General features: G+C 35.1%; 1 protein-coding gene across 10 annotated transcripts in view; it reads right to left on the reverse strand.

Moving 5' to 3' along the window:
• RYR2 (ryanodine receptor 2) overlaps positions 1-26823 on the reverse strand; it is a 381629-nt gene that overhangs the window by 180321 nt on the left and 174485 nt on the right. For all 10 annotated transcript variants that reach the window (XM_063151586.1, XM_063151578.1, XM_063151584.1 and 7 more), the window contains 7 exons: positions 20842-20916; positions 17709-17865; positions 11240-11404; positions 10061-10182; positions 7948-8131; positions 7135-7270; positions 4219-4314 (listed from right to left, as the gene is read on the reverse strand). In XM_063151586.1, the coding sequence (XP_063007656.1) occupies positions 4219-4314; positions 7135-7270; positions 7948-8131; positions 10061-10182; positions 11240-11404; positions 17709-17865; positions 20842-20916 (935 nt within the window). The remainder of the gene's footprint in view (positions 1-4218; positions 4315-7134; positions 7271-7947; positions 8132-10060; positions 10183-11239; positions 11405-17708; positions 17866-20841; positions 20917-26823) is intronic.

The following is a 26823-nucleotide window of genomic DNA, read 5'->3' on the forward strand; positions in this document are numbered from 1 at the left end:
ATATGCAGAGTTCATAGTAAAGAGAGTGAAAATTTTCTTAATGACTAACAGATGAAAGGAAGCATGTATATTCAGGACTCTCTAATATCATAATATAGGATACTAGAATAAAACACACTTGGAAAAAAATCTTAAAACCTGGTTTCATCTGGTTCCAAAAACCTTTACTTGGAGGATAATCGTGTTAGAGAAACTTTTCTGTCCAACCATTCAGGAACTGCTCTGGCAGTCACTCTTGCACCACAGCCCCTTTAGAGCTACACACCCCACACTTGCACAGTCAGACCAAGTTTCCTTGCCAGCTCAACTCCAAGTTTCTCCCAGCAGAATCTTAGATGTGCCAATCCTTAAAATAATTTCATTGTGGTACAATGACTAACAAGCTAACTCCAGCTGGGTGCTACCAAAAACAGATCCCCAACACCAGAAGGTGAGATTATCTCAGCTGGTGAGAGCATGGTGCTAATACCAAGTCTGTGGGTTCAATCCCTGTAGATAATTTATGTAAGAGTTGGACACAGTGATCCTTTTTGGCACCTTTCAACCCAGAACAGTCTGTGAGTCTGTGGGCTCCTGGGCTTTTATACCCTTACAGTCTAAGCACGCAGAAATCTGGGGGTCCTTGTGTCCTTCTGTGTCTGTGAGTGCCAGCTGCCTGGGCTACTGGTTCCTTTGCTATGCTAAGATCAGCAGTTCAAGGCTTCTCATCTCACTCAGAGCTTAACCAGCAGCTCAACTGCATGCTGCAAACAGAGCCTCCTGCACTGAATGTATTCCTCAACATTAGATTATTAACTTACTGTATTCTATTTTTTACCTATGTTTTAATGCCTATAAAATTATAGTAAGGCTAGTTAATCCCATCTGGAATATATTTCAGAATGAAAAACTAATCTAATCTTTATTTATGGATTGAAGAGACAGCTGAAGCATTTTCATTGCAGCTGTGTGATATCTCACTCCTAACACGATCTACTCTCAGATATATTTCTACTTGAACAGATAGTAATTTTCCTTGTTTTGCTTCAATGAAGCTTGGGAAATGAATCAATTTCTGATCTAATTTGTACAATCAATTCAGAGTTGTGGTTTAGGTGTTTAATGGCTTTGTTGTTTTCATAACACTTTTAGTTCCAGGACAAGAAAAAAGTGAAAACAGGAATTTTATAGATAATAGCTGGTAGCATCAAATCTTTATTGCAATACATTCAAGAAAACACATGCAGGAGACATAGCTGACAACTTTAATGTTGAAGGTGAACATTTTGATGTGATTAACAGAACGTGGTTATGGTCTTCCTCATAAACACTTTATCTTAGGAAAAAAAATTATTTTATGTGAATATACGTATCCAAGTATTCTTAGTTTAAAGGTTTAATATAAGCTAGTATTTCTCCCTGTTGAAGGTCTATGACTGCAAATTACAACAGTGAATATCCTCAGCCCATCAAGCCAAATAAAGCTTAAAATCTGGCAAGCAAGGATCCCACAAAAAAAAATCAGAAAATTACATTTACATACTAAAAGATAAACCTACTGTGCCTCTCAAGATAACAAAAGGACAGCCTAATTAGCATCTTTTATAACTGACTCCCTCAAAACCAGAAAAAAGTCTTTATTATAAAATCAGTTTTGGAGACAACACGGAAATTACGTTACCAATACACATGGGGATGGAGAACAAGTGGCCTAGTTCCTAGCAGAAAACTCAGAACAAATGAGTATTGCAAATATTAGTACATTCGGAGTTCTTGTAGTGTGTCAGGAGGTTCACTATCCAGAGCCACTAGTGTCAGAATACTCTGCAGTTTACAGAATGCATCTCATACCTTACTATACTATCATAAACTATTAAGTTTTTAATTCTCAAATCTTTATGGTTTGAAATTAAAAATTAAAAATACATATGTACATAACAGAAACCACATAACACAGCATTTTTAGAATTGTCAAAAGAAATTTCATCTTGAACCTCCAAAAGCTGAGCAAAAAGTTTTGCATTATTTCTGAAAGCCCATACCCTGAGAGTTTCAGATGTAAAAGTTGGTCTTTTAGGAAACAGTTTCACCATTAAGACCTTGTGATATACATTGAAATTAATCAAGTTGCAATCAAATCCCATGCAAATGCATAATTGTGAGATCATTCTCCTTAAATTAATGCTGTCACACGAAAGGTGGAGCATAGTGGAAAAATAATTTAACATATGAATTTGACATTTTTCCTATGTCTGTTTCAGTTTAAATTCAGTTACTCAAATGCTCAATAGAGCAAGGAGATCACATCATCTGCAGAGCAGGTTCCTCAAACAATAATGTAAACCAACACAATATATGTTCAGTTATGACATCTGTTTAGTTAGGATCACCAACCCTAGTGTACCAGCTGCAATGACAAGATGATCTGCAAACCTCTAACTAGACACCCATGCTATAAGCAGCCATCTGTGTGAGTCACTAGCTGAGAACTAAAGTAATGATACAGGCAAAGACTCTCATGTTCCTGTTGCCTCATCTTTTGAGCTGCTCAAGCATTCAGAGCATAAACATGCCAGGCTGAAAAAGATCAAGTGCATGCCAGGAGTAGGAATTAATCCTGCAGTAAAACAGGTCCCCTGCCCTAAGGCCATAGATCTGCATTTAAAACATGGAAGAAAACTCTGCAAAAGTACTTCCATAAAACATTGCTGTCTGGAGGGGCTTACACAGCAAATGCTTCAAAGTCTCTATACCACTCTCAGCCCAGAGAATAACTGACTTTTAAACTCTCTGCTTGCCCCAAGAGTTGACAAAGGGAAAAACCTGCAAGAGGAGAAGCATCAGTGTGTAACTGCTCTTTACAAGAGCAATGAACCACCGCAGATCTTGTCAATCAGCTACTGAATGCTGTGCCAGTTCACCCTCAGCTCTGAGAGGGAGAGCACTCCTGCCACTGACATTTGACAATATTTTCCCATGTTGTTGGTCAGTTCATCTCAGGAACAGATTTATGGCAAATAAACAAAATGCCCATGAATGTTTAACGACAAAGCTGAGGGGAATACAAACACCTCGTTTACTATAGGACACATCTGTTCTCACTGCTGCTGATGCATTGAATTCAACCAGAGTAAGAAATTTATTAATGCATGCCAAATGGTGACCTGCACTGAGAAAACTCCTGGAACAATGTGGAATACTAAGCAATAGCAGGGTATTTTTCATTTAATAATGCCACTGTAAAAGGCTGTGCTATGCCTGTGACTTTTTTTTTTATGTTTACCATTTTCTAATATAAAACAAAGAACTTTTGCAATGGGGAACATACTTCCTTCCTGGCCTTAATATTTCAAAGACTCCTGAGCACACCATCCATCTGCTGCAGACACATGACTGACAGAAGGGAAAGAATCATATGGGGAATACAATTTCACTTCCTGAGGACAACTCTTTATTCAATCTTTATGTTCCTTCCAGTTCATGGAATAACACATGACACTAAATCAAGAAGATGATGGGAATAAGTTACAAATATGTAACTGGTGAGGTATGTAACACTGTTATTGTAACTATATTTCCCACTGGTTTGACTACAAATCTTCTGGCCTTTCAATTTACATTATTACAAAAAAGAAGTCTTGAAAGGGTCTCAAGAGGCTACCTTCCAAACAAATTGTAAAATGTACTATATTTAAAGCAAAACAGACTCAGCTGCTACTGAAAAAAAAAACAGTTCTTGTTAACTTTAAATCGAAATTTATACCTCAAGAGCAAAAGAGGTGATTCAAAAGGAAATGTAAATGTATTACAAACAGGTAAACACTGTTAGGCAGAACAAATTACATCCATTCCATATGATTTCTGTAATATTTAGTTCGAGGCAAATCTTGGAAAACAAGCAGACTTAGGAAATATACTAGAATTAGAAAAAACCCTCAATACTAACTTACACTATTGAACAGCTATTTTATCAAATGCTTTGTTTATCTGAATTAAAAGGTAACACTACATCCAATTGGTCAAGGAAACGGCAAGACTGCCAGAACTTAAAGTAGAAGTACAATTGAAATCAGTATGTAAAAAAATGTAAATCAGTATCTACAAATATAAATCTCACTTTATTAACATAATTTATGGTCTCATAAGAACTTCATTATAATTAGGCTGAACAAGTATATCACCAACTTTAAAGAATTTAGAACTGGTCAAATAAGGAAGTTAAAATACTAAAAAGCATACCAGAAGAGGCTTCCAGTCTTTCTAATCTGCTGATCAACCAATCAAGAGATCCAGAAAATTGAGCACAGTTTTTACGATTTCCTCGAATCAGAGCCGCTATTGGGAAAAGAGACAAAGCAAGAGAGAGAGAAATTAAATCAAAGTTGTAAGTGCATTTAAATTTAAATAATTCCTGTCTTCTCTTGTCAGAAAGGATCCAGCAAGATAGAGTCTTAAGCTCTAATTACTGATGTTTAGATTTAAATGTAAATAATATAAGTGATAGAATTCAGGAGAAGAAACACCTTTGATATCAAGTTGAACTTTAGAGAATTTGAATTATTTTGGCTCTACAATCATGTTAATAATCCATACAAAATGCTCTACCTGAAGAAGCCCATACTTACACCACAGAAGTCAGCTGCTACTATAGAAACAAGTTTCTGTAAAACAGTATCCTTGTAATGACAAAAAACATTGCAAAAGCAGAGCGTGAGAACCCAACAACATGGGTGACAAATGCAAATTATTTTCTACTGTTACAATACATTTGTTCAGGAGTAATAAGGAGTAAAACAATGTCTAGGAACTGTATGTTGTACTTTTGGTTGTAGGGAGGAAGTAACAGCTTTGAATCTGTTTCTCCCTCATGCTTTAAGCTGAAGATTGAGGTACACTGAATCGTGCGCTGACTTGGTGGGTACAACTGAACTGAAATGTCCCTGAACACTGCAGGCACCCACGAGCTCACCCTGTCCTGCATCACCTGCATCTGCAGGTATGTGCACACACACAGAGGCTCTCAGAGAAGCCTCCACCCTACTCCAAGAAAGGACTGAGGCACAAAGATTTCTGTTTGGTGTGTGGAACAGCACAAACTGGTTTTCTTAAGATTTTTTTCCCAGTTCCACCAACAAATTATTTCAACCTGAAGTTTCTGTGATTATTTCCAGCAGCAGAGACTGTTGGTCCTGCAGAGGCAATGGCCTCTTAAAATCTATGTTAAAATCTATATAAATTCACTGTAGTATATTTTACTATGTTTTTATGCTGCTCTATTTATAAAAGGGTAAACTTAGAGATGTAGAACATAAGTCTCTAGGTCATATATTCATATAGTTATATATTTTACTAGGTTTTATGCTGCTTTATTTATAAAAGGCTAAATGTCGAGACTTACAACATATATATGACATTAAACTATCTGTAAAGAGAAAGAGCAATGTTGGAGCACTGACAGTTCTGTAAACTGGCAGTTTCCTCACCAGTTTTCTGATGAGGAAAATCAAAACCTAATAGCAAAACAAACAAACAAAATCCTTTTTATTGCTGCTTATATAATAGAAAAAAATACGCATCCTGAAATCTTAAACTTCTGAGTAATTACGACCACAGTTATTTGAAAATAGTTGGGAATCATAAGAAGGGGAACATCTTGTTAAAACACATAGACCAGAACTAAGGAACACCTGTTTCTGACAGTGATTTTTTTATTGGTTATAGGCAAGCCACACAATCTGACTGTGCTTCAGGTAGGAACATAAAATGAAGGCAGTAACAGTTCAGTGCTTAACACATCACTAAATTTAACTTCATTAACAGCAATGAGATACAGATGGTTTCATAAATGCTGCTCAGCACAAGTTTGTGAAAGGTTAGTATTCATTGGTTAAAGCTGTGCATTAAATGAGGCACTTTATACTGCAAACAAAAAACAACATCCCACAGTTGCTTTTCTTATTGCCGACCACTCCAAACAAGACCAGCGTTCAGTTTTAAAGAAATAGAAACCATTATGTGGTCAGTCAGACATTAACATCACATAACTGCATATACTCCTGCACATTTTTTTGTAATGCAAAAGGATCTAGTACAAGTTCACAGTGAATGTAAGTATTTGTAATGGAAAATGGACAGATGCTTTAGTAGACGTATGTCAATTATTTCAAATTGAACGACAGTAGACTTAGACTGAATATAAGGAAGTATCTTTTGGCAATCAGGGTGGCTGGCTTAGCTGATCTTTAGAGCTCTCTTATGACCCAAATCATTCTAAAATAATATGATTTTTATTTGTAATACTATCCAGTCTCAGTATCTATAAATGCCTTCATTCTCATCACAGTGAAAAACAACACAATGTCAATGACATGACAAAAGACATGAATTCTGGCATTACAGTTTACTGTTATTTATGTACAGACTCAAAAAACAAAGTACTGTTTGCTGAAGCAAGACTGAGCAAGCAATATCCATTTGTCATCTGTGTAATTGCTGTACAGATCCAGCACTATTCAGAACAGAGCAGTGTAAAAATTCATCATAGCCAGATCAAAGCCAAGCTTCCTGAGCATTAGCTGCCAGAAGATAATGCTGTTAGAGAAGTAACATCAGAGGGCAGGAGGGGCACAAAGACTGGAAAGTCAACAAAAGCTTTTGTCCTTCCATGGACTACAAGTCCATGAAAGCAATGCTTTGTACAAAACAGGCAGACTCCCCAGAAGGAATTTTCTAGCCTTGCCAATTGGAAATCAAGACACTACTCTCTCCAGTCTGCACTGTGCTTAAATGTAACAAAAGATTAACTAAACTGTAACAAAAAATTCAACTCTACCCTACATCTATGAATAACCAAACGCCAAAATTTTAGACTCCATCATCTACCACTACCTACAGCCCAAAAATTCATCATTTGATTTCATGGAGATGCTCACCCTCTGGACCTAGTTTGGATACTTTAAAATGTTTATAATTCTTGACATAACTTCTTTAATTGATTGTTAATACATCAAATAACTACAAATGCAAAAATTGAACTTAATTTGTATTCTAAGTTTCTACACAGTGGAAAATCTTCTGTACTACAACAGTTACATAATTCTTTATTCTTTACTATTTTGAGCTAAAAATATCCACGTAATCCATAATATGTCTTACCTAGTAATTCATACAAAGAATTCAGAATAGATTTCCATGCTTCTCCAGCCTCCTTCCCAGCTACATCTGCAAAGTGAGCTGCACTGCTGTATACATTCAAACGATCAATACATTCAAGAACAAGGTTGATCATACCCTAAAAATAAAAAAGCTTATTTCATCAGAGGGAAAAAAAGGTAGTTTTAGATACAAACACAAAAGATTTTCAAAAATCTAAGAAAACAAAACATGAAAGAACAGATATGCAAAACACAAGAGCATGTGCATGAAGTCAAACAAGCAATCCCAACAGAAAATTTTCTTGATGGAGGTAATAAACATCTCCCATTTAGGATAGTCAAATTAAAGCAAAAATAAAGAGTATAACTAACATAATTTCAGGCAAGATTTTATTCTGTAGGACATTTAAGCATCTGACAAAGTATAGGCAATTATTATTACCAGAGAAATAACACATAATATTAAACAAAATGCTTAAAGAATGCTTAGCAAATGAAAGCATCCTTCTACATCAAGAGATTATAACAGAGAGAATTGATTCACACATAAGGAGAAAATTATGGGTAGAGTTCAAGGCACAATCTAATCTTATTAAAAAGGGAAAAAGAAGTAAGGCCGTAAATGTATTTCTTCAAATACGCAGGAAAAACAGCAGATCTAAAGAGATTACAAATGTAGTAAATAGTTTGACTCTTAGAGGATAAAAAAACCCCACTGCAAGCATAATCCATATTAGACATCAACACTACAGATACTGTGAGTATACTTGCAGACAATGTAGTAGAAAATCAGGAGTAAAACTGAGAGAAGTACCTCTTCTTGGAAGAGGTTCTGGCGATTCTTCAGTGCTCGGAGCCTGTTTTGTTTGTTTTCATGCTCCAAATGTTCATCAGGGGGGTGAAAGTAGCCAATCAAGTCCTGAAGACTCAGACTGACTGACTCAATTGGCAAATCAATGGTGGAAGACTTCACTTTCTTGCTGAGAGAATCAAGGCCCCTGCAAGAAGAAGAAAACTCTCCTGAGAATTGAAAATTAATTTACTTTTATCATTCAAACTATTTATTTAAAAGCAAAGTTTGTTTAGGTGCCAAAGCTCATTTTCTTTCAGCAACTTGCCAAAAATTCTTCAAAACTGCCCATTCTCCATTTAACAGCCTCGTCCTTCCTTTCCAAACAAAATGTGAAAGCATGAAAAATGTTATTTCTGGTAATATTTTTTCAAATCCAAACAACTCATTTGAATATCCCACCTACAGATGTAACAGTTTCAGAGGCAGAGCAAAAGATGAAGAGAAGTTTGTAAACCAGTACAAAACATCATGAAACTGGAATGGATGCAAGTTAAGAAGATTAGTTCTGTGGAGAGTCAAGATTGCCCATGGAGGCTCTCAACACATCTCTAACCTGTTCTTAAGGCCTTTTCAGTGTGGAAGGGTGCAGCACTTCTATACACTCTGTCTCAGTACTTCATTAGCCTTTTTGTTTCCCTGATATCCAACTCAAGCTTGGCCTTGCTGAAGTCTATGAACATTCTCTCGTAGAAATAAAGGGCTGACTATTCTCATCCAGGTTACACCTGCCCCTTGCTCAGCTGAATCCCTTTGCAAATAATGCAAAGTTGCAAAAGGATACCTACAAAAGTTATCTTTAAAACTTTTATTGTGAGCATGTTATCCAAAGCACAATTTTTCTACTGACTTCATTAGGAAGAACTGGAGCATACACATAAAAGAATAATTTTCATCCTCTTCAATTGAGCTTTTTCTTCTTGAAGTAACATCCTGCCAAAACTAAACTGCTAAACACTGCCTTGGATTCCCTGTGCACTCCACAAAAGTCTCCACTGTAATTTAGCAACACTTTGATTTGTGAAACCTTATAATTAAATTGCCTTTCTCTGTCTTTATCTCTTATAGCATTCTTAGAAGCTTCTGTGAAGGTGTATTATTTACAAAGTGACCTACGGCTTACATTTCCTTTGTATTTCAAATGTCACACTGTACACAACTCTCCTGATGGGTGATTTTGTCCTGCTTTTTTTAAGTACCTTGTTATATGCTTTTCAACAAATTGATATGTCTGGGTCTTTGTCTGTGCCCTTATTTAGGACATGTTTGCTTCAGGTCACCATCTCCCACATTGTGTTTTTCTTGTGGGAAATGAGTTTTTATTAAATTCTTATCATTCCATACAGTGTTACTGCATATCATTCTTTGCCTAATGCAAGCTACACTGATGAAAGGACCTTTCATCAATTACTGAAATCACAAGTGTTTGAGAATTAGCATTTTATCAGCATTATTTAGGAATAGGAAGAAAAATGCAGATTGCATACATCTGACAGGATTTTTAAGTGGCTAATCACTACAACACTTTTCATGTTTCAAAATATTAAAGAAACAAGTAGCATTAAAAAGGAACAAATAAGGAAAGTGTAATGTGCTGATGGAAAGAAGGTATCATTTTAAATAAAACTTCTCCTTGATACTATGAATTTCTTCAGTATATTTGTGATTGTTACAGATCTACATTACACAGCTATCTCACTCTTCCAGGTTTTTCAAGGAAGATGACCTTTAAAAACCATACGTAGAAAAGAAAAAGCTAATTTATGTACCACATGACTTAAAGCAAATTTTGGCAGGGAAAAACCTCTTTATGGTTTGTTTGTATTTTCAGTATGTTTATGCATTTAAATTATGATTGAGCAATAAATTAATTTTAGAAGATAGAGGAAAAAAAATTGACCAGTATCTGCTGAGGTGCTCATCTGCCAATAACACAAAGAATTGACATGAAGTCCAGTTTGAGAAGCATTGATCTATTTTTTTCTGAAGGATAAATTGTTCCCTGTTGTGTTAATGGCAACTTTGAATAAAACTGAATGGAAAAAAAAGTGATGAACAGATAATTTTAAAGCCACACCTTATGAACCTGTTGAAAAGGAAGACTGTACTGCGGATGACACGCGCTGTACGGGATTCTTCATTCTGAGATCTGGACAATGTTAAACCATCATCCATGTGCCCTTCATGGTGCATTATTGCCTGGAAACAAAAGCAAGAAGCAGTCACTGCAAAATGAGACTAAGAAGAAGCCTGAAAACTCACATAGGAAGGCAGGCTAGGAAATTATTAAGTCACTTAGAAAAAATAACAATTTTATTAAAAACAGATAATTCCATGGTTTAGTTTCTCATGTCCAAGGATACACCTGTACTGAGCCAGCAGGTTCAGAGCCATAATAATTTCAAAGTTTCAGCTTTTGCAAACAACATGCTTTATTAAAAAAAAAATATAAGGGGTTTTTGTTTGCTCTTTGTCTTTATCAACATTAAAAGCACTTCTCATACATAGCAGCAAATCCCTAAAGCAGAAAAGGTCACAACAGGTATTCTTTACTGGTCCTCATTTCTAAGGGTGCCACTGGTCTTTTCTGACCATGCTTTGAGTCATTTCCAATAACTTACAGTTTTCCATGCCTAGTTATCATGGCTCTAATGGATTGGATAGCTCAATCCATTCCACATAAATATTTTAAACTTCTGTTCTGTGTAGTTCTGCTACCCAAAATAGACATGGAAAACACTACAGTGTTAAGTTGCAAAATAATCTTTTCCCTACTTTATGATGCTGAGCTAGCATTCAGCTTGGCTGTGATTATTCTATAAAGAAAGAAATCTCTCAGGACGCAAGACTTGAACATTCTACCCCAAAAGGTAATACATTTACAATGTGGAAAAAATACTTTCAACTAAAAGTTTCCTCAATCCAAACTACATTAAAGAAAGGAATCTTAGCATATTCTATGCATCCTTACTAATATTTTAGTTTGAAATCAAATATATCGAGATTTATCATTATTTGTGAGATAATGTGTACAGGTCAACACACAGCCTTCATCAGGTCTTCAGTATGAGAATTGAGTACACCAGTTAACTTTTCAATGTCTGACTGAAAAACCCCAATATTTCATCTGGCAAGCATGTTTAAAGTACTAGAAATTCAGAAATTACCTGTCTCACGTAGCTCCCTTCATGTCCCAACCTCCCAGCCCCTACCCACCCTATGAGTGAATGAAATGCATTCCTGTTTACAGCCTTACCTTTCGCTGCAGAGAACCCATCCTTACAGACTTTGCATCAGCAGACTGGTACGTGAGCCACAAGCCTGTGTCTACATGCTGTATGAAGCATATTGAATCCCCATACTTTATTTCAGGTGCTCCCATTCCATCCACCTCCTTTCTTGTCCCTATGTCCAACTTTTCCTGATGAAGAAAAAAATGTATACACGAACAATAACCAATGTGTTAATATTTGCATAAAAAATTAAATATTAGAAAATTATCCAGAACAGGACCTGAAAGAATATTTGAGATCATTCTTTAAAGATATTACTAAAAAAAATGGGAAAGTGTAACTTTTAGACTTTAAACTTGAAAGACAAAGAGAAATCTCATGAAAAAACCTAGCCTGTTAAATTTGGAAAGCTGTGTGTATTCATTTCACCTGCACAGGAAAGAATTAGGATCATAATTGACAGTACATGGCATTATTGAAACATAAGAGCTTGCAAAACAACCTCAGATACATTGACTCCCCTTAGATGTACAAGGTATTAATCTCCCCAAGCTTTTCTTGAGCATTTGGAGTTTTTTCCAGCCTGGAAAAGATGAGCTCCATCCAACAATCACTGAGGGATGGCCTTTAACCTGTCACTGCCCAGCAATGGGCTCAGTACTTCTGAAAAAAAGCAATCCACTTCTGCATGATTGGCCTGCAAACTATTAATGGCATGACAGCATGTCATTCCAGCTGGTGTCCTGTAGAGACAGAAGTTATTTCAGGAGAGGAAATGTAGTATCCCAAACAGCTTTTTGCTTAATTCTCCTAAGCAAAAACTACTTCTGAACAGACTTGTATGGACATACAGCCCATGCATCCTACTTCCTCGCAGATCATCCATTTAATCTCTCCAAAAACAAAGTTCAACTGACAAATTTACCTTCCTGGCTGTACATTCTGTATGCAACATAGCCCCCTTCACCAGGTACAGCTTCAACATTCTGGGTTTCTCCTGATCAGCAGGAGATGACAAGCATCCTCCTGCAGCTACTCAGAGTAATGTTACAAATAGTGTGACAAAAACAACTGCTTGTTCTACCCATCTACCATCAGGAAAGATCAGAAGAACGATTACTTCATACACACATACCCTGACAATGTGAAAAGACAGTTTCACATAAAAGTTGAGAAAGATTGGGGTTTGTATATGTTGTCATCTTATTGCAGGGGTTCCATACTGTTGTCTCCTTATCACAAAAGTTTCATACCTTCTTGGTGTCTCTCCTGGGCAGCTCCTCAGAGCACTGACTCTTTCTTCTTCATAAAGTAGCAAACTAACTCCAGTTTCCTTCTCACCCAGCCACCCCACTCTTTTATAGCACTCTTCTTCTCACTGGTTACAGCTGTGGCCTGTTGAAGTCAGGCCCAGCTGCAACTCTAGGCGTAAGATTACTTTGTACACTATATTTTTCTTATATTCTATGTCCCTACATGTATACAAACAGACAACAATCTCTAACTTATTAAAGGGTTTTTTTAAGCATTTTTTAAGTAAAGGGAAATGTCCTGTAAGTAGATTTTCAGCCTACAGTCATGAATGCATTTTGAAGCATTTGAAAAAAAAAGTAGAATAGTATGGAGGTGAAATTCTTATGATTCCTTTTCATTATATTGAATTTTCAGATATAATATATTCACCAATTCAGTTTGTTTTCTGATTGTTTCTGGATACAGATGTTAATTTCACTACCTAGTAAATGACTTTCAGCACTTCTTAAGTGCTGAAATTCTTATTAAAGTCTTGTCCATTGATACATTGTAGTAACTGATTTATTAATAATCTGATGCCAATACGAGTTATTGCATGTCTCTATTTCCTTATTCACCTATTATTTTCTCATATAATTTCTCTAAATGTTGTATTCAATTCTTTCAAAAGCTAACACAAATAACCTGAATGTAGTAACAGTTGGAAATTGAAAAGCTACCTATAATATGACATTGCAAACAAATTATGATATGGGAAAAATAAATTAGATCCTGATTTCAAGCTCCAGTTTTTTGAATTCTTTCTATAACTAGAAGATACTGTGAACATATACTGTGCTTCTACATTGTAAGATTTTCTTTTTTTCAGGTCTCACAATTAATTTCTTTAGTTGTGAATATAAGAATTCACAAATTTTCTCATAAAGCACTGTAAATAAGAAGAAGGATTATTCATTTAACACATTTTTGCATTCTTGGTTAAAATCTACTGTAACAGAAAGTGAAGGGGTTTGATATTGAAATCTTCATTCCAATTAGAATTAAATTTAATTGGCATAAAAATTGCAGTGCCAACAATTTGTCAAAGAAGATCTCTGTTCTCACTGATGTATCTCTGTGTGTATGCTTAAAGCCCAGATTGAAATCAATCCCATTAAAATGAGCTCTGCAAAATAAATATAGTAGCCAGGAAAGCTATTATATAGTGTCAAAGTTGAATTACATGTAGGAGAGAAACAAAAGACTACAGGATGATGTGGGGGCAGCAGGCATTACATCAGTCATTTGGGAGCTTCAAGACACTGAGCTTTTTGTGGGAGTGAACAGGAACCACAAGTTGTTTATAAAGGGGAAGATTTGAATGGAGTGCTCAGTTCACATCAATAAACAGCAGGTAGTTGAAAAAGTACACATAATGAATCAATCTCATTAGCTGTAGTACAATAGCTCATCAGTGAAAATGAGGATCTGAAAAATATCAGAAATCACCATGTTGCTAATTAGTAATGGTGCATTGGCACAGACATTACATGGTACAAGTTTCCAGCCACGCTCTTAGCACATATGTAACCTGTCATTACTGAACCATCTGCGAACTCTTCCTACATTTTTACTTGAAAGAAAACCTTCAGTTTTATTTTTAATCTAGATCAATTCTGAGATGCTAGCCTTGTCTAAACAAGGATCAAAAATCTTCATTTATTACACTGGACCAAACAGCAACAAATGGGTTTTGCAACAGTCTGTAAACCATCTCAGTAATGCAAACCAAGAATACATTGGAAAGGAACAGGCTTACTGAACAATAGGCCAGATTTTCTCCAGAAGGCTGTTCTCTTTATAAACAGTGTTTATTCTATGCATACAAGAGCACAAGTCAATCTTCCCACTTCTGTTTGGGGCTAAATGAACAATCTTTTTAATTACTTCATTCTAACATTGAAAAATTTTTCTATGAAGCCTCACCTTAACCATTATTTCAGTCTAATGTTTCTGTTTAATTCCTTATAACATTCCAAAATGGAATGCCTTGATTAAGGCTTGTCCTGTCAACTTCACCTCTTGTCACCCAACCTAACCCATACCCTCTGTGGTACACTTTCAAAACTGGTATTTCAAGACCTCACCAACTGCAAGAAACTTATTTATTGCTGCTCTTTAATTTAATATAATTTCCATTAAATTTTAGAAGAAAAAAGAAGAAAGAAAAAGCTGAAGACATAAAAATACAAGCCATAAAATTTTATTAAAATTGATGTGTTCCTGTCCACTGGAAAACAATACAGATGGAAAAAGCAGACTTGGTACAGAATGTACAAACATTACTAAATTGGTAAAATTATCTTATTTCAGTGGTGTAGTGATATTAAAACAATGTTCTTTATCAAAAAAATTGATATTGAGTAAATGGAATAGAAAAAATTCCACAAAACTTGATCTCTACAAACACAAGTGTATTAAAGGAGCCGTATGTTTGGGAAATAAATTGTAGTATCTGTGGACATCCTGTGCTGAATGAAGCAGAACTACAGGAGGAAAAAAAAAAAGAAAAAAAATTCTTTCAGATTCTTGAAAAGCTAATATATTTTGCATTTAATGATAATTATTGGGGTAATATATGATAACCAGAGAACAAAGGCTGATTACCAGAAAGAAAAATTAAGTGACTGCTAATTAAGCTCCTTAGAAAGCCCTTGTCTTCTGGATGCTGTTTGGCAACACTTTGTGATATTTTCAAGCTTGCATAAAAAAAAGAAATAAAACAAAACAAACAAACAAATAAAACCCTTTAGCTTGCTAGTTCTCTTCTGGGCTATTTTTTAAGCAAAGTACTGGCAAGGTGATATGTTTGAGATGATAAGCCCTTGCAAAAACAGAGTATAAAAAAATAAATGTTGAGCCTCTATACTTGCATGTAAACCTTCAGGTTTGCAGGTGATACATTTTCAGCAGTATCTCTGCAAACATGAAAGCTGCTTTTCATACAGAAATTGAAGTTATCTACTCACATACTTGAAGGAACTGACTCAACACCTTCCTCTTCCTTGTTTCTTTTTGCCTATTAAAAGCTAACTTACTATTGCGCAAAAAGTGGGAGCTTCACAATTCTTCCTACTACTTTCCAGCTGCCGCAAGGAAGAACTATGACTGCGGCAAGAAAAGGGATGAAATTTCAACAAGAAAGACCCAGCTACTTGAACTGCCCACAGGTTTGGTCTGTACTCAGTAAAGAAGATTAGGGGCTCCCTCTTATCCATGATTAATTTTTTTGGGTACTAAGCACATACAACAGTATAAATGAAAGTTTGGGTGGTTTGTTCAGAAATACTCAGAGGAAAAGAGTGCATACCTTCTTTACAGAAGCCTTTCTAGCACTCCTATAATTTGAAATCTGTTTTTTTAATATTCTTTCCCAGAGAGGGAAGGCATCTAAGTTTTTGATAGCCTAATAAAGTGAAACATGACACTCCTATAACAAGTCCAGAGCAGGAGACTGAATCAAGAATGGGTCAGTTGGAAAGTACCACACAGAGTCATCTGGTCCAATTTCCCTGCTTAAGCAGGGTCATTCTAAAGCACATGACACAGAAATGCATCCAGACTCAGTTCATCTTCAGCAAAACATTTACTCCTCCTCCTCTGTGGTATCATTTCCTCCAGGTAAGTAATTTGTTAAAATTAATATTGATATACACAACATTTACATGAAACATCATCTCCCAGACTTCCAATTTCTCTGAAAATCCATATTTAAATAGCAATATGATTATATTTGTCATGTGCTGATTAGTTTATATACCCCTCTTAAAATTCTCTCATTACTTCAAGAATTAATAACAAGTCTCTACCTGCCCCAGAGCCTTTTGTCTCTGCTCTGCTCAGCATAGGATTGGCCACTAAAAACAAAATAAATGTTAACCTTTCATGTTAAGAATGGCAGAACAAAACCATTTCAAAATATAAAATCTCAAAATAATTTCAAATGAGACTTCCAAATTCAGGCTGGGAAAAAGAATAAAAAGAAGAAACTTCAAATACAACATCACCTAGCCTCCAAAGCATATGTGCATGTGCTACATAAAAAACAGAGACAAACCACCTTATCCATATCAACAGGTGACATTCTTTATTGCTAAAAGTTCTGGCCTTTGAGTATTTTTTGGACTAAATAAAAGATGTAACAGTATATTGTTCCACTCATTTTGGAGCAATCCCTGCTGACAACCCATCTTAAAAATCAGTGAGTGAGTTATTCTACTCCTCTTGCTTTCAAGTGTTGAAATCTATAGTAGCTGCAACAGGAAATTCTCACTACGGTTGCACTGCATTGTCCTAAAATATTCAAGCATTTCTATGATTTTCTAATTGGTTTCAAAAAAGATATATTGTCTGGATCTCAAGACCATCACCTTAAACTACAGGTTCTTTGTAATCAAATTGCAACAGGCTATATACCTTCTTTTGGGTATCTTTTCTTTTCTTATCTTTCCAAGCAGGCAAATAATTAAAATATATACATAAATTAAATGGTACAGAGAAGTTACTGAATAATTCTGTTTACTGTTACTTTGTATTTTAGAAGACAGTTTTTACAGTAACAAAATTATTGCTGGAAAATTTTCAGACAAAATGCTAAAGATTAAAAGTATGAGAATTAAAGGATATTTAAGAATTTATCAGTGTGTTGTTTACTACTACCACTACAAAAGCACTGGTTTAAACTCAAAATGCTTATTGAAGCTGTCAAAATGAAAAGTCAAACTCTGGTAATTTCATATTAGACTACAGTAAAGTACCTGCTGAGAGAAATCCTTAATTTCCTATTTAATTTCAGTAACTCACAATATTATAAATTTTCCTCTGTCAGACAGCAGATATAAGCAGTGAAGTAGCTGAGAAGTTAACAAGAACAACAAATGAAAAATGAGTATTCTGCTCAAAAGTGGGAAGCAGTACAGAAAAACCCCAACCCAACCAATGAAACAACAACAAAACATCAAAATATTAACAAGAAAGAAAAAGAAACCCACAAATAGACAGACAGGTAACAACACATAGAGAATGTAAGGTAAAATAAGCTTTCTAGTTATTGATTATACTGCATTTTGGAATTTTTTTAATCAGTTTTTTAAATTTTAATAATTAATGCAATCACAACATATAGAAAGCATCTTAATCTTGCTTTCTAAAGCAATTTGAATTATTACTAGTAATATTAATGCTGCACTGATTCCATACCTTGGAAGACCGAAAACAGAATGCTGTAGATTTTACATCTGCCTTCTCCTTGTCTGTAAGAAGAAGACTCTTGTCATCCAGGAGACTTAAATATTTTCCTGTTGTTATATGTCTTAGCCTGAATGGCTGTCCCCATCTAATGTGGCTTCCACTCCACCTAAGAGAGTCCATAAAAAAAATTATTAATCTGGTTTTTTTAAACTACTGGCAATAATATTTTAAAGTAAAATATATTGCCAACTAGTTGATACAAAATACTAAATTCCCATCAGCAAGAAAGTGGCTACTTCATGGTTATCCCAAATAAAACCATTCTAATAAATGATCTTAAGGTCTTCCTTAGCACAAGCTGTCTTTGTTCAGACTGAGTTCCTCTTGAGAGAAGGTACAGACCGCCTACAGGAAAGGAGGCTTATGCTGTACACAAAGAGTTTAGATCTGCCAGTTCCCTCTCCAACATTTCATCTACCAGCAGCTGCCATTCTTCACTCTCCCAGAGATCTTTTAGCAGTCAGCAGATTTTAAGCACACTTTAAATTTTGTGCAAAATAAAATGCCTAAAAAAATAGAAAACTTCCTAAAATAAATACAAAAAGTTACTAAGCAAAGTATGGCCCAGATTCTTCATATTCTACAGAAGGAAGAAAAGCAAAGCTTATCTAAGCTCCCCAAAAATTATTATTCACCTTAAAGTACAAGTCACAGCTTTCCAACTTCTTGCTGTAAACTGAAAATTCAGCCCTGCTCTTCCTGTTTAATTCCTGAACTTGTGTAGGGGTTACTAAGGAGTATGTACTTCACAAAGGCTTTTCAGATTGGAAAACTTTCACAACTTTTTCTAGTCTTCACAGAATTTTCTTCAGTTACATATCTGCAAAATTTGGCGCTTCATATGTATGTGAATGCTGCATTTTGGATAGGAAATCATGTATTTATTCTGTATATCTATGTTTATCTTTTTGCACGTATCCATATGGAAGTCTGAAATTCCCTTAAGTTAGTACTTCCACAGGTTTAACTTAAAGTCATTTTTATTTTCCCTGACACACAGATACAGCAGGTTAAAGCATTTACCTATTTAACACCAACATCCATTTGTTTAAATGTGTCTTCTTTAGAGTTGGCCATATTGAATGGAAAGTATGCAAAACCAATTTGGCAAACATTTTCAAAGTGCATTTTTTAAAATGCTTCTTTTTTGTAACAGGATTTATTACACTTCAGTGATTAAACTTCTAAACCTTTATAGTTATTTGCTTTAAAGAGAATAGAAGAATAAAAAAGTTTCTGCCCTCAACTATGTTTTTTTTAAATCTAGAATTTCTACTGTTTAAATTGAGGGAGCTTTGGGGTAGAAGGAAATAGGGAAGCTTTATATCTTAGAAACACATTTATCTTTTTCTGTCTTCTGCACAGCAAAGTCCATATACTCCACAAAAGGACATCTGAGTCCAGTGTTCTGGCATAACTTCTGTTTCTCCAGTCAGTAAAATGTCAGGTCATGAATCTCAGCTATTGTGTTGCCGAGTCTGGTAAAGTACATCGGTTCTGCACCTTTTATATTACAGGTCATGCCAGGGAGTGGCCTTTTCTTTTGTCTGATTCAATTTTCTTTTGTCCCCAATAGCTACAGACCTTAAGGGAAAAAAAAAAAGGTAGCGTAATTGAGCCATGCTTCTAGTTCATGCCTGCAGGACAGGAAAAATACCAATTCATGTGCACTTACAAAAAAAGCCTTTTGAGCAGGAAGTATCTTGTGAAGCCATTTCTGACTACTAAAAATATTTTTTGCAGTGTGTGAGCATGAACTCTGCCACCTTTTGGGAAAGAAAGCAATGCTGAGCAATAGTATTTGGTGTCCCATGGCAGGGCATCCCAAGGGCATCTGTCCATGTATACTGCCCAGGCAATTTTTATGGGAGTTCTCTAATAATGAAGAGTGTTGAGGAAAAAAAAAAAATTCCTTTAGAAACATGTGAAATTCACATAGAATTATATCTGCAGTCATTCTGGGAAGGACTACAACTGATTGAGAACTTCAGGCATGCATACACAAAGCTACAAATTGAAACATTTGCCTGAATATTAATGGACTGCAATTCATCACTGAACACATACAGCAGTTAGAGTACCATACTGGAAAATAGGTTGGTGAGGGAAGTGTAGGGAGACAGTGTTATTCTTGGGATTTTATTTGGTTCTTTTTTTCCTGGTAAGAAAATCCTATTTTTTAAGAAGAAAGATAACAACTCCCTTTGTAAAATTGTTTTGACAGTTCTTACAATTTCTTTCAGTTGTGTATGTTCAAATGTTTACCCTTCAAAATTTTGTATCCAGTGCCGGTCAAAGTGATATATATGATGGTCATAACAGAAACCTCTCATTATTTGAATCCCCACATTACTCCTGAACTGCTTATTATGAAAGTAAATGCCATAGGGAAAGATATAAGACAGAGATCCTTCCACAGTTTCATTGTTGTCATCACTGTCTCAAGGTCCATTTTAGTCCAAAGGAAAAATCTCACTGCCCTATCACTGACATTTAATGTCATCCTATTAATAAAATGCACACAGAGAAAACAGCATCATTGGAATGTAACCTTTTCATAAGCTTCTCTGATTTAATCTCTAAAGAACAATCATTTATTCCTCACGAGAAATTTTATCATAAGAACATATCGTAATATGATTTAAATGCAATTTTACACTGCAATTACCTTAACAAACAAGGCACAATTCCTTACTATTACTCTAACACTTCCAATAATACATGATTGAATTTTTTCTTTTAAATTTTTTCTTTTAAAGTCTTCCAAATTACTTAAACAAGCTGGGGGAGGAGTGTCACAAGTGATTTTTATTTTAAGGAAATTAGTCCTATTTTTGTCATTTATGTGCTAAAAATGTAAATTGTGAATTCACTGACAGCTATAACAACTTTAAAAATAATCAAAACACACACTCTCTCTCTAGGAACTTGTACTGAAAGTCATATAAAGCATTTTTAAAGGATTATTTTAGTTTTACTCATCTGGATTTATAATTATCCTTTTGATTTTATAGGATTGCTCTTACTATTCAAAAAGTGTCTTGCCAACTGTCTTTCTTTTTCTGAGATAGATTTTACTTACGCAACTCTTAGAGTCTCTAGTCGCCAAAGGGAACGAGCGTGAATGGACACAGCACCACCTTCATAATGGACAGTTCTGAAAACCAAGCAATGGCACAGACTAAATGTTCAGCAGAATTCATCATCATATGTGTTTGTTCTTTTAACTACATCTCTCATTTTAAGATTGTCAAAACAATTACTGAATTTGTCAGATTCAAAGGTTATTAGATTCAAAACCCAGTCTTGTCAATGAAACCTGCAGACTTGGTTATTTACATTTTGTTTTAATTGTCCTTGGCATCCACAATTGTAACATTCATACTAACAAGGTTTATACAGCATTTGCTTAGACATTTTTCCTAGTCTTTTAAGGATAAATAATCCAGGGGAGAAAATATTACCATTAACCCAATAATTACAACATTTCTAGATTCTAACAAAAACTGAGTATCAAGTAATGATTAAGATTTGTGAGCATTGCATGTATCTCCCAGGAAAGACAGTGTTTTTTTAGAGCTTATACTATTAAAACAACTGCAACTTATGACCCTGAATTTTGAAGATGTACTTATTTAGCACTTTATTTTAATACCATAAACACCTACAATATAACAACCACAGAGACACAGTCTTCATACATCTCAGATGTTAACAGCTTCCTATTTACAAACTTTTATATGTAATGACCTCTCAAATTCCTGGATATAACCAGAAATCTAAGTATCTCTAGAAAAACATCAATTAAGCCTAAAAAAGATATATTTTTTTCCTCCATTATTCCACACACAGATAAGTGATCTATATTAGATGTACAACATGGTTAAGACCTATGGTAACCAAAAGCTCTGAGCAGATAATCCTGTTTTGCTTCAAAGTAAACACTAAGGCAAGTTAGCATTGCCATTCTAAATTTAGGGAGCCATTCTTTGGATTGTGTCCTGCCTGTGCCTATATTTCTGCCCTATGACAAGGAGAGAATTTAAAAGCCTAGGCCTTTCCCTTGGGAAATACATAAAAGAGTCACTTAAGCAAAGGAGTGATGTCACTATGCTTATCAGATCAAGCATGTCAGAGAAAACTACCAAACAATGGCCTAGTTTGATAGATCCTGGAAGAGCTATTGTTTAGAGTAAGTGTTGTGAACTTCAGTCAAGATCAGGCACCACCAAAAATAGCCAGCAGCATAACCTAAAGGAATATTAATAGCGAAATTGTAGGCATTCCCCATCCTTTGCTAAAAGCAATTTTTGACAACTACAGTTTTGGAATCAAGTACATACTACTTACTAGGCTTTACCTTTCAAAGTCCTCCTGTGGAATTAATACGAACAGACTGAACATTTAATGCAGAGGGCAACCCAGCATTGAAAGAAATGGTTCAAAACAACAAAAAAAAAAGTTTCTCAGTACTGTTAAGCATACATGAAACTATATATGTGCTAAAATTCATCTTGGAATGTATTAAAAACTAAAAACTATAATGGAAATAAACACTCCCAGACATTATGAAAGAATGAAGATAAATCGTACAAGTGAAAAAACTGGTCCAAACACAAAATAAATACATGTCACTACATTTACAGAATCAGAAATACTGAACATTCATGACCCAGGTATAAATAGAAACTACAGCATGTGTTCCACATAGCAAGAAGTTACAGATGGATATAAATATGTACAATATTCACCCCTTGACCTTATATCCACTGTTTTCTCCAAGTATTATCTCAGGCATTTGCTGCAATGATTTGTGATGCTAGGAGCTAGCAAGTATTGGCAAGTCTCTCATTTCCCTCTCACTGAAGGAAATGAAATTCAAAAGCAATCTTATTTTTTAATTGAAATTTACCTTTATTATTACAGTGAAATGTAATTGCTAAAGAACCTTGAACTCAGCTATTTCTCTGTTCAGATAGTCTCTTTGAACTTCAGGTATTTGTTCAAATTCTTCTTCTGCAGCTAACAGACCAAGGCTGGATTTATGTGGCAACCTCTCAAAAATAACAGATCAGATGTCACCCTGGTTGGTGGGTTTGGATTGGGAGTGGGAGGGTGTGGGTTGTTTGTTTGGGCAGCTTGGGTGGGGAATGTTGGTTTTTTCTAAGCTGAAACATTCTGATTACATCCTGGTTTATTTCAATATGAACTTCACAAAATGCATTTGGAATCCTTGCACTTGCATATTGCATAATATGAAATTTAATTTTATTCAGCAGTTTTCAAGTCATTCATTATATGAAAAATCAGGTGGAAGCAAAGGTCTAAATTCATAATCATGTTTCATTCCTAAGTTGGTACCTTTTTACTTTTCAGAGGTTAAGCTCTTTCTCACAATGGAAATCCCAAAGCTGTCACCAGTTTCTCAGTTTGATTATCCTTTTGAAGCTAGTTTTGGATTACATATTGCTGTTGGGTCAGTGTAACACTAAAGATCTAAAAAACCTCCCATTTTACCCTTAAAAGAATGGCTTCTCATGGATGAAGTAGTTACTTTTACATGACTATCTATCCATTATTTCTTTGTCTCTTTCTTCAAAGGGGAGCTATCAGTCTTAGAATGTTCATATATGACGAGAAAATGGGAAAGAGATAGAAGAAATCCTAAATAAAAACATATGACCTGTTTACTAGAGGAAATAAAAATGATTCTAAGGTTGTCTGTTAGTTCCATATGGCAGCAAGAGAGGGAGTAAAGGCTAAAAGACAGTAAAAGAACTTTAAAGACAAAAGCCAAAGAGGCAGAAGCTGAGCCTCAGCAAAAAAAACAAGCTACAGCAATCTGGAGGAGGGCTGAAAGAGAACTGGTGACAGGAAGGCTAGGGATAAAGGATTCCTACAAGGAAGCAAAAGGAGAAGCCTGAAAACTAGAATAGAAGATGAAATGTCAAGACTTTGAAAGAACAGGAAAGAAGATAGAGGCCACAAAAAAAAAAAAAAAAAAAAAAAAAAAAAAAAAAAAAAAAAAAAGCACAAAGCATTAGAATGGGGTCTAAGCCATAAGCCCTTGTGGTTTTAACTAGATACTGTCTTTGCTACAGAAAAGATGATAAAAAAAAATGAATAAAAGAATATTTTGAATAAACTATTTCTTCAATGAAGGGCATGTCACTTTGCCTTTACTATAACACCATGTATGATTTTTAGTTCTTTTCATAAAAATAAATGTAGTAAACTGCTCTGAGATTGCTCAAACCAACTTCCTTAGTACTTGCTCAATATATCATTATTTGATGGGATGCAGCTCATTTTTTTTTATATACTTCTGATGACAGTCCAGTGCGGAAAAGGAAGGATGGTTCAAAACATTTGAATTTTTCTGGAAGCTGATAGTAGTAGGTCATATCAGGTACTGGTACTGCTAGGTCAAATGAAACATTGCTTTTAATGACATGAAGTAATGCACAAAAATTCTCTCTCTAGATTTACTACAGATTTACATTGACAGGATGAAAAAAAATAAGAGAGGATGAGAATCTATGAGTCAGTTTTCCTCAAATCTTGGGATAACTTGTATCTTCACAGCCATACCCACCATAATAATTTGTGACATTTTTTTTCTATTTTTTCTTATGCATTTTATCCATATATTATACATGTATAGATTAAGGATATTAACCACCTTTATTTCAAAATAAAGTATCTATAAGCAATTCAGAACCTTTGAGACTTTTCAGTAAATTTGTATTATTAACATGCATCTAGTTAATTAGTTGGTGTAATTAAGCCATTTTCTGGTCTGATCTATGACTGCAAGTTGAACTTAAAACACCACCCTTTTCCTGACTATGTCGTTCACCTATTTAATTCGCCTTTATCCAAACCAGAGCTGGGAGTGGACACGGCATTTCCCTCCCAGGGTCCCGGTCGGGTGTGCAGCACCACGGACAGCGCCACGGCCCCGGCGGGACCGGGTCCGGCTGCCCCCAGCTCACTCTCAGTGCTCTGGTCCAGCTCTCCGAGAGGGGATGCAGGGGCAAAGAGGCAGTAAACATCAAAAAGAAAGCTCCATATCTGAATCTTCCATCTTTAATTTCAATAATGAATTAATTACACAGGTTTAAAATAGACTACCATGTGTCAACCCCCCCAGAGAACCCTTACTGAATTTATATTCTTATTAAAGTATTGTTCAGCAGAGAGAGGGCAATCATTTCACTGAAACTCACTGACTACAAATGGGAATTAAATGAGGTTAAAAGAAATTAGATTAAATGACAGTGTTTTGATACTGCTGAAGTAATTTTGGTTGAAGAAACTGCAAATCCTAAATTCCACACAAAGAAAATAATTTAATTTCAGTTGCTTGGAATGAACCAGGGCAGTATAAAGAACAATAGTGTACCTGGATCACACACAAATTAATAAATCCAAATAAGATGTCGAAGTTCAAGTGAAAGAAATTTTTCCACTCCTCTCAATGACAGACAAGCCTGGTTTTAGTTTGAAAAACTGCTCACTAAAATCTCTATGTATGTTTTCAAAATGATTTTTAAAAGCACAGCCATCATTATTCAAGGCTCAAGGGTTGTTTGGGGTGCAGGGGAAAGGTTATGCTGATTGAAAACTTTCTGAGTTTACATTTCAGTCATAAAACATGCTCCACACATGCTGGATTCCAAATTTTCTGAGGTACAAACCTCATTAGTGCATAATGCTGTAAGAAAAGGTGTCAGAGAATGGCATGGAAAATAACCAAGGAATTAGCTAAGTCCTACTGATTTTGACCATCACTTTAAAAGCCTGTCCATCCCTGACACTAACACTAAGTGTTCAATGTAATTTACAAAAGCCTTAACATAATATGTTTCACCCACAGAAAGTCTCAAAGGCAGGAATGGTAAAACTGCTTCTGAAATTGGGCTACATTTATCCATTCTCTCATGAAGGCCTATTCTGAATGGATGGTTTGAGAAATTGGAGTCTGCTCTGGCCCAAATGATACTTTGAAAAGCCAGGAGCACTTTTGTCTCTGTCACAGGTAATTTCTTTCCATAATGAAATATTTCTGAAGGGTCCAAACTGCACTGCAGTCATCACTTTAAAGCACATATTGCAAATCAAAATGCAAATTATTGCAGTGGAAACATTCAATTCCTTTCTAGACTGGGACCTATGACTATCAGAGCCCTACTTCTGTGAAGTATTTAAGTTCTAAAAGAATATGAAAGATGGTGCCCCACAACCCAAACAAAAAATAAAACCCCACCACATAATTTTGATTACATAGTTCTACTTCTACCTGCCATTAACTTTTTTGGGGATATCTATGAAAAATAAAAACACAGAAAACCAACCAACCAATCAATCAACCACCAAAAGAAACAAACAAACAACAAAAAACCCCCAACCCAACTACAAAACATATCACCCCAACACAAGAAAGCAATCCAAAACTTTACAGTCATGTCTGTATTTATAACCAGCTTACATTTCTACAGGCAACTAAAAATAACATACATAATACAACCATGTCAACAATGTAAAACAATTCCAATTAATTGAACTGCAAAAAGAAAGGGGGGAAGGGGGGGGAAACCTGACAACTGATTAAATTATGATGAACTTATTATGAATATTTTTAATTTTTTTTTCAGAGATTGAATGAATAGAAAGCAACTTCACAGAAGCACTTTAATATATACATGCTCTAAAGATCAACTCTCATCATAATTAAAATAATGTATTCATTCCTTTGATATTATAAATTCAAAATGAAGATTCAGTATTATAATTACCAAATAACAGGTTTAAAAAAGAAAAAAAAAAAACAGTCGCAATTTCAATAGGAAAAGATGTCAAAGGAAAGTAAAGACCATTTCAAAGTACCTGTAATACAAAAAGTGGTTTAAATATGCTGGATAATCATATATAACTGTCCAACCAAAAAAAAAAAAAGTATTAAAAATTATTAACAAATTTCTCCTATATGAAACTGGAGGGAAAAGGTGGAAAAAGAAGACTATGCAACCCTTTCTTTAAATTTAAAAACCATACATAAATC

This window comes from Melospiza melodia, chromosome 3 (genome assembly GCF_035770615.1).
Source record: "Melospiza melodia melodia isolate bMelMel2 chromosome 3, bMelMel2.pri, whole genome shotgun sequence".
Lineage (NCBI taxonomy): Eukaryota > Metazoa > Chordata > Aves > Passeriformes > Passerellidae > Melospiza > Melospiza melodia.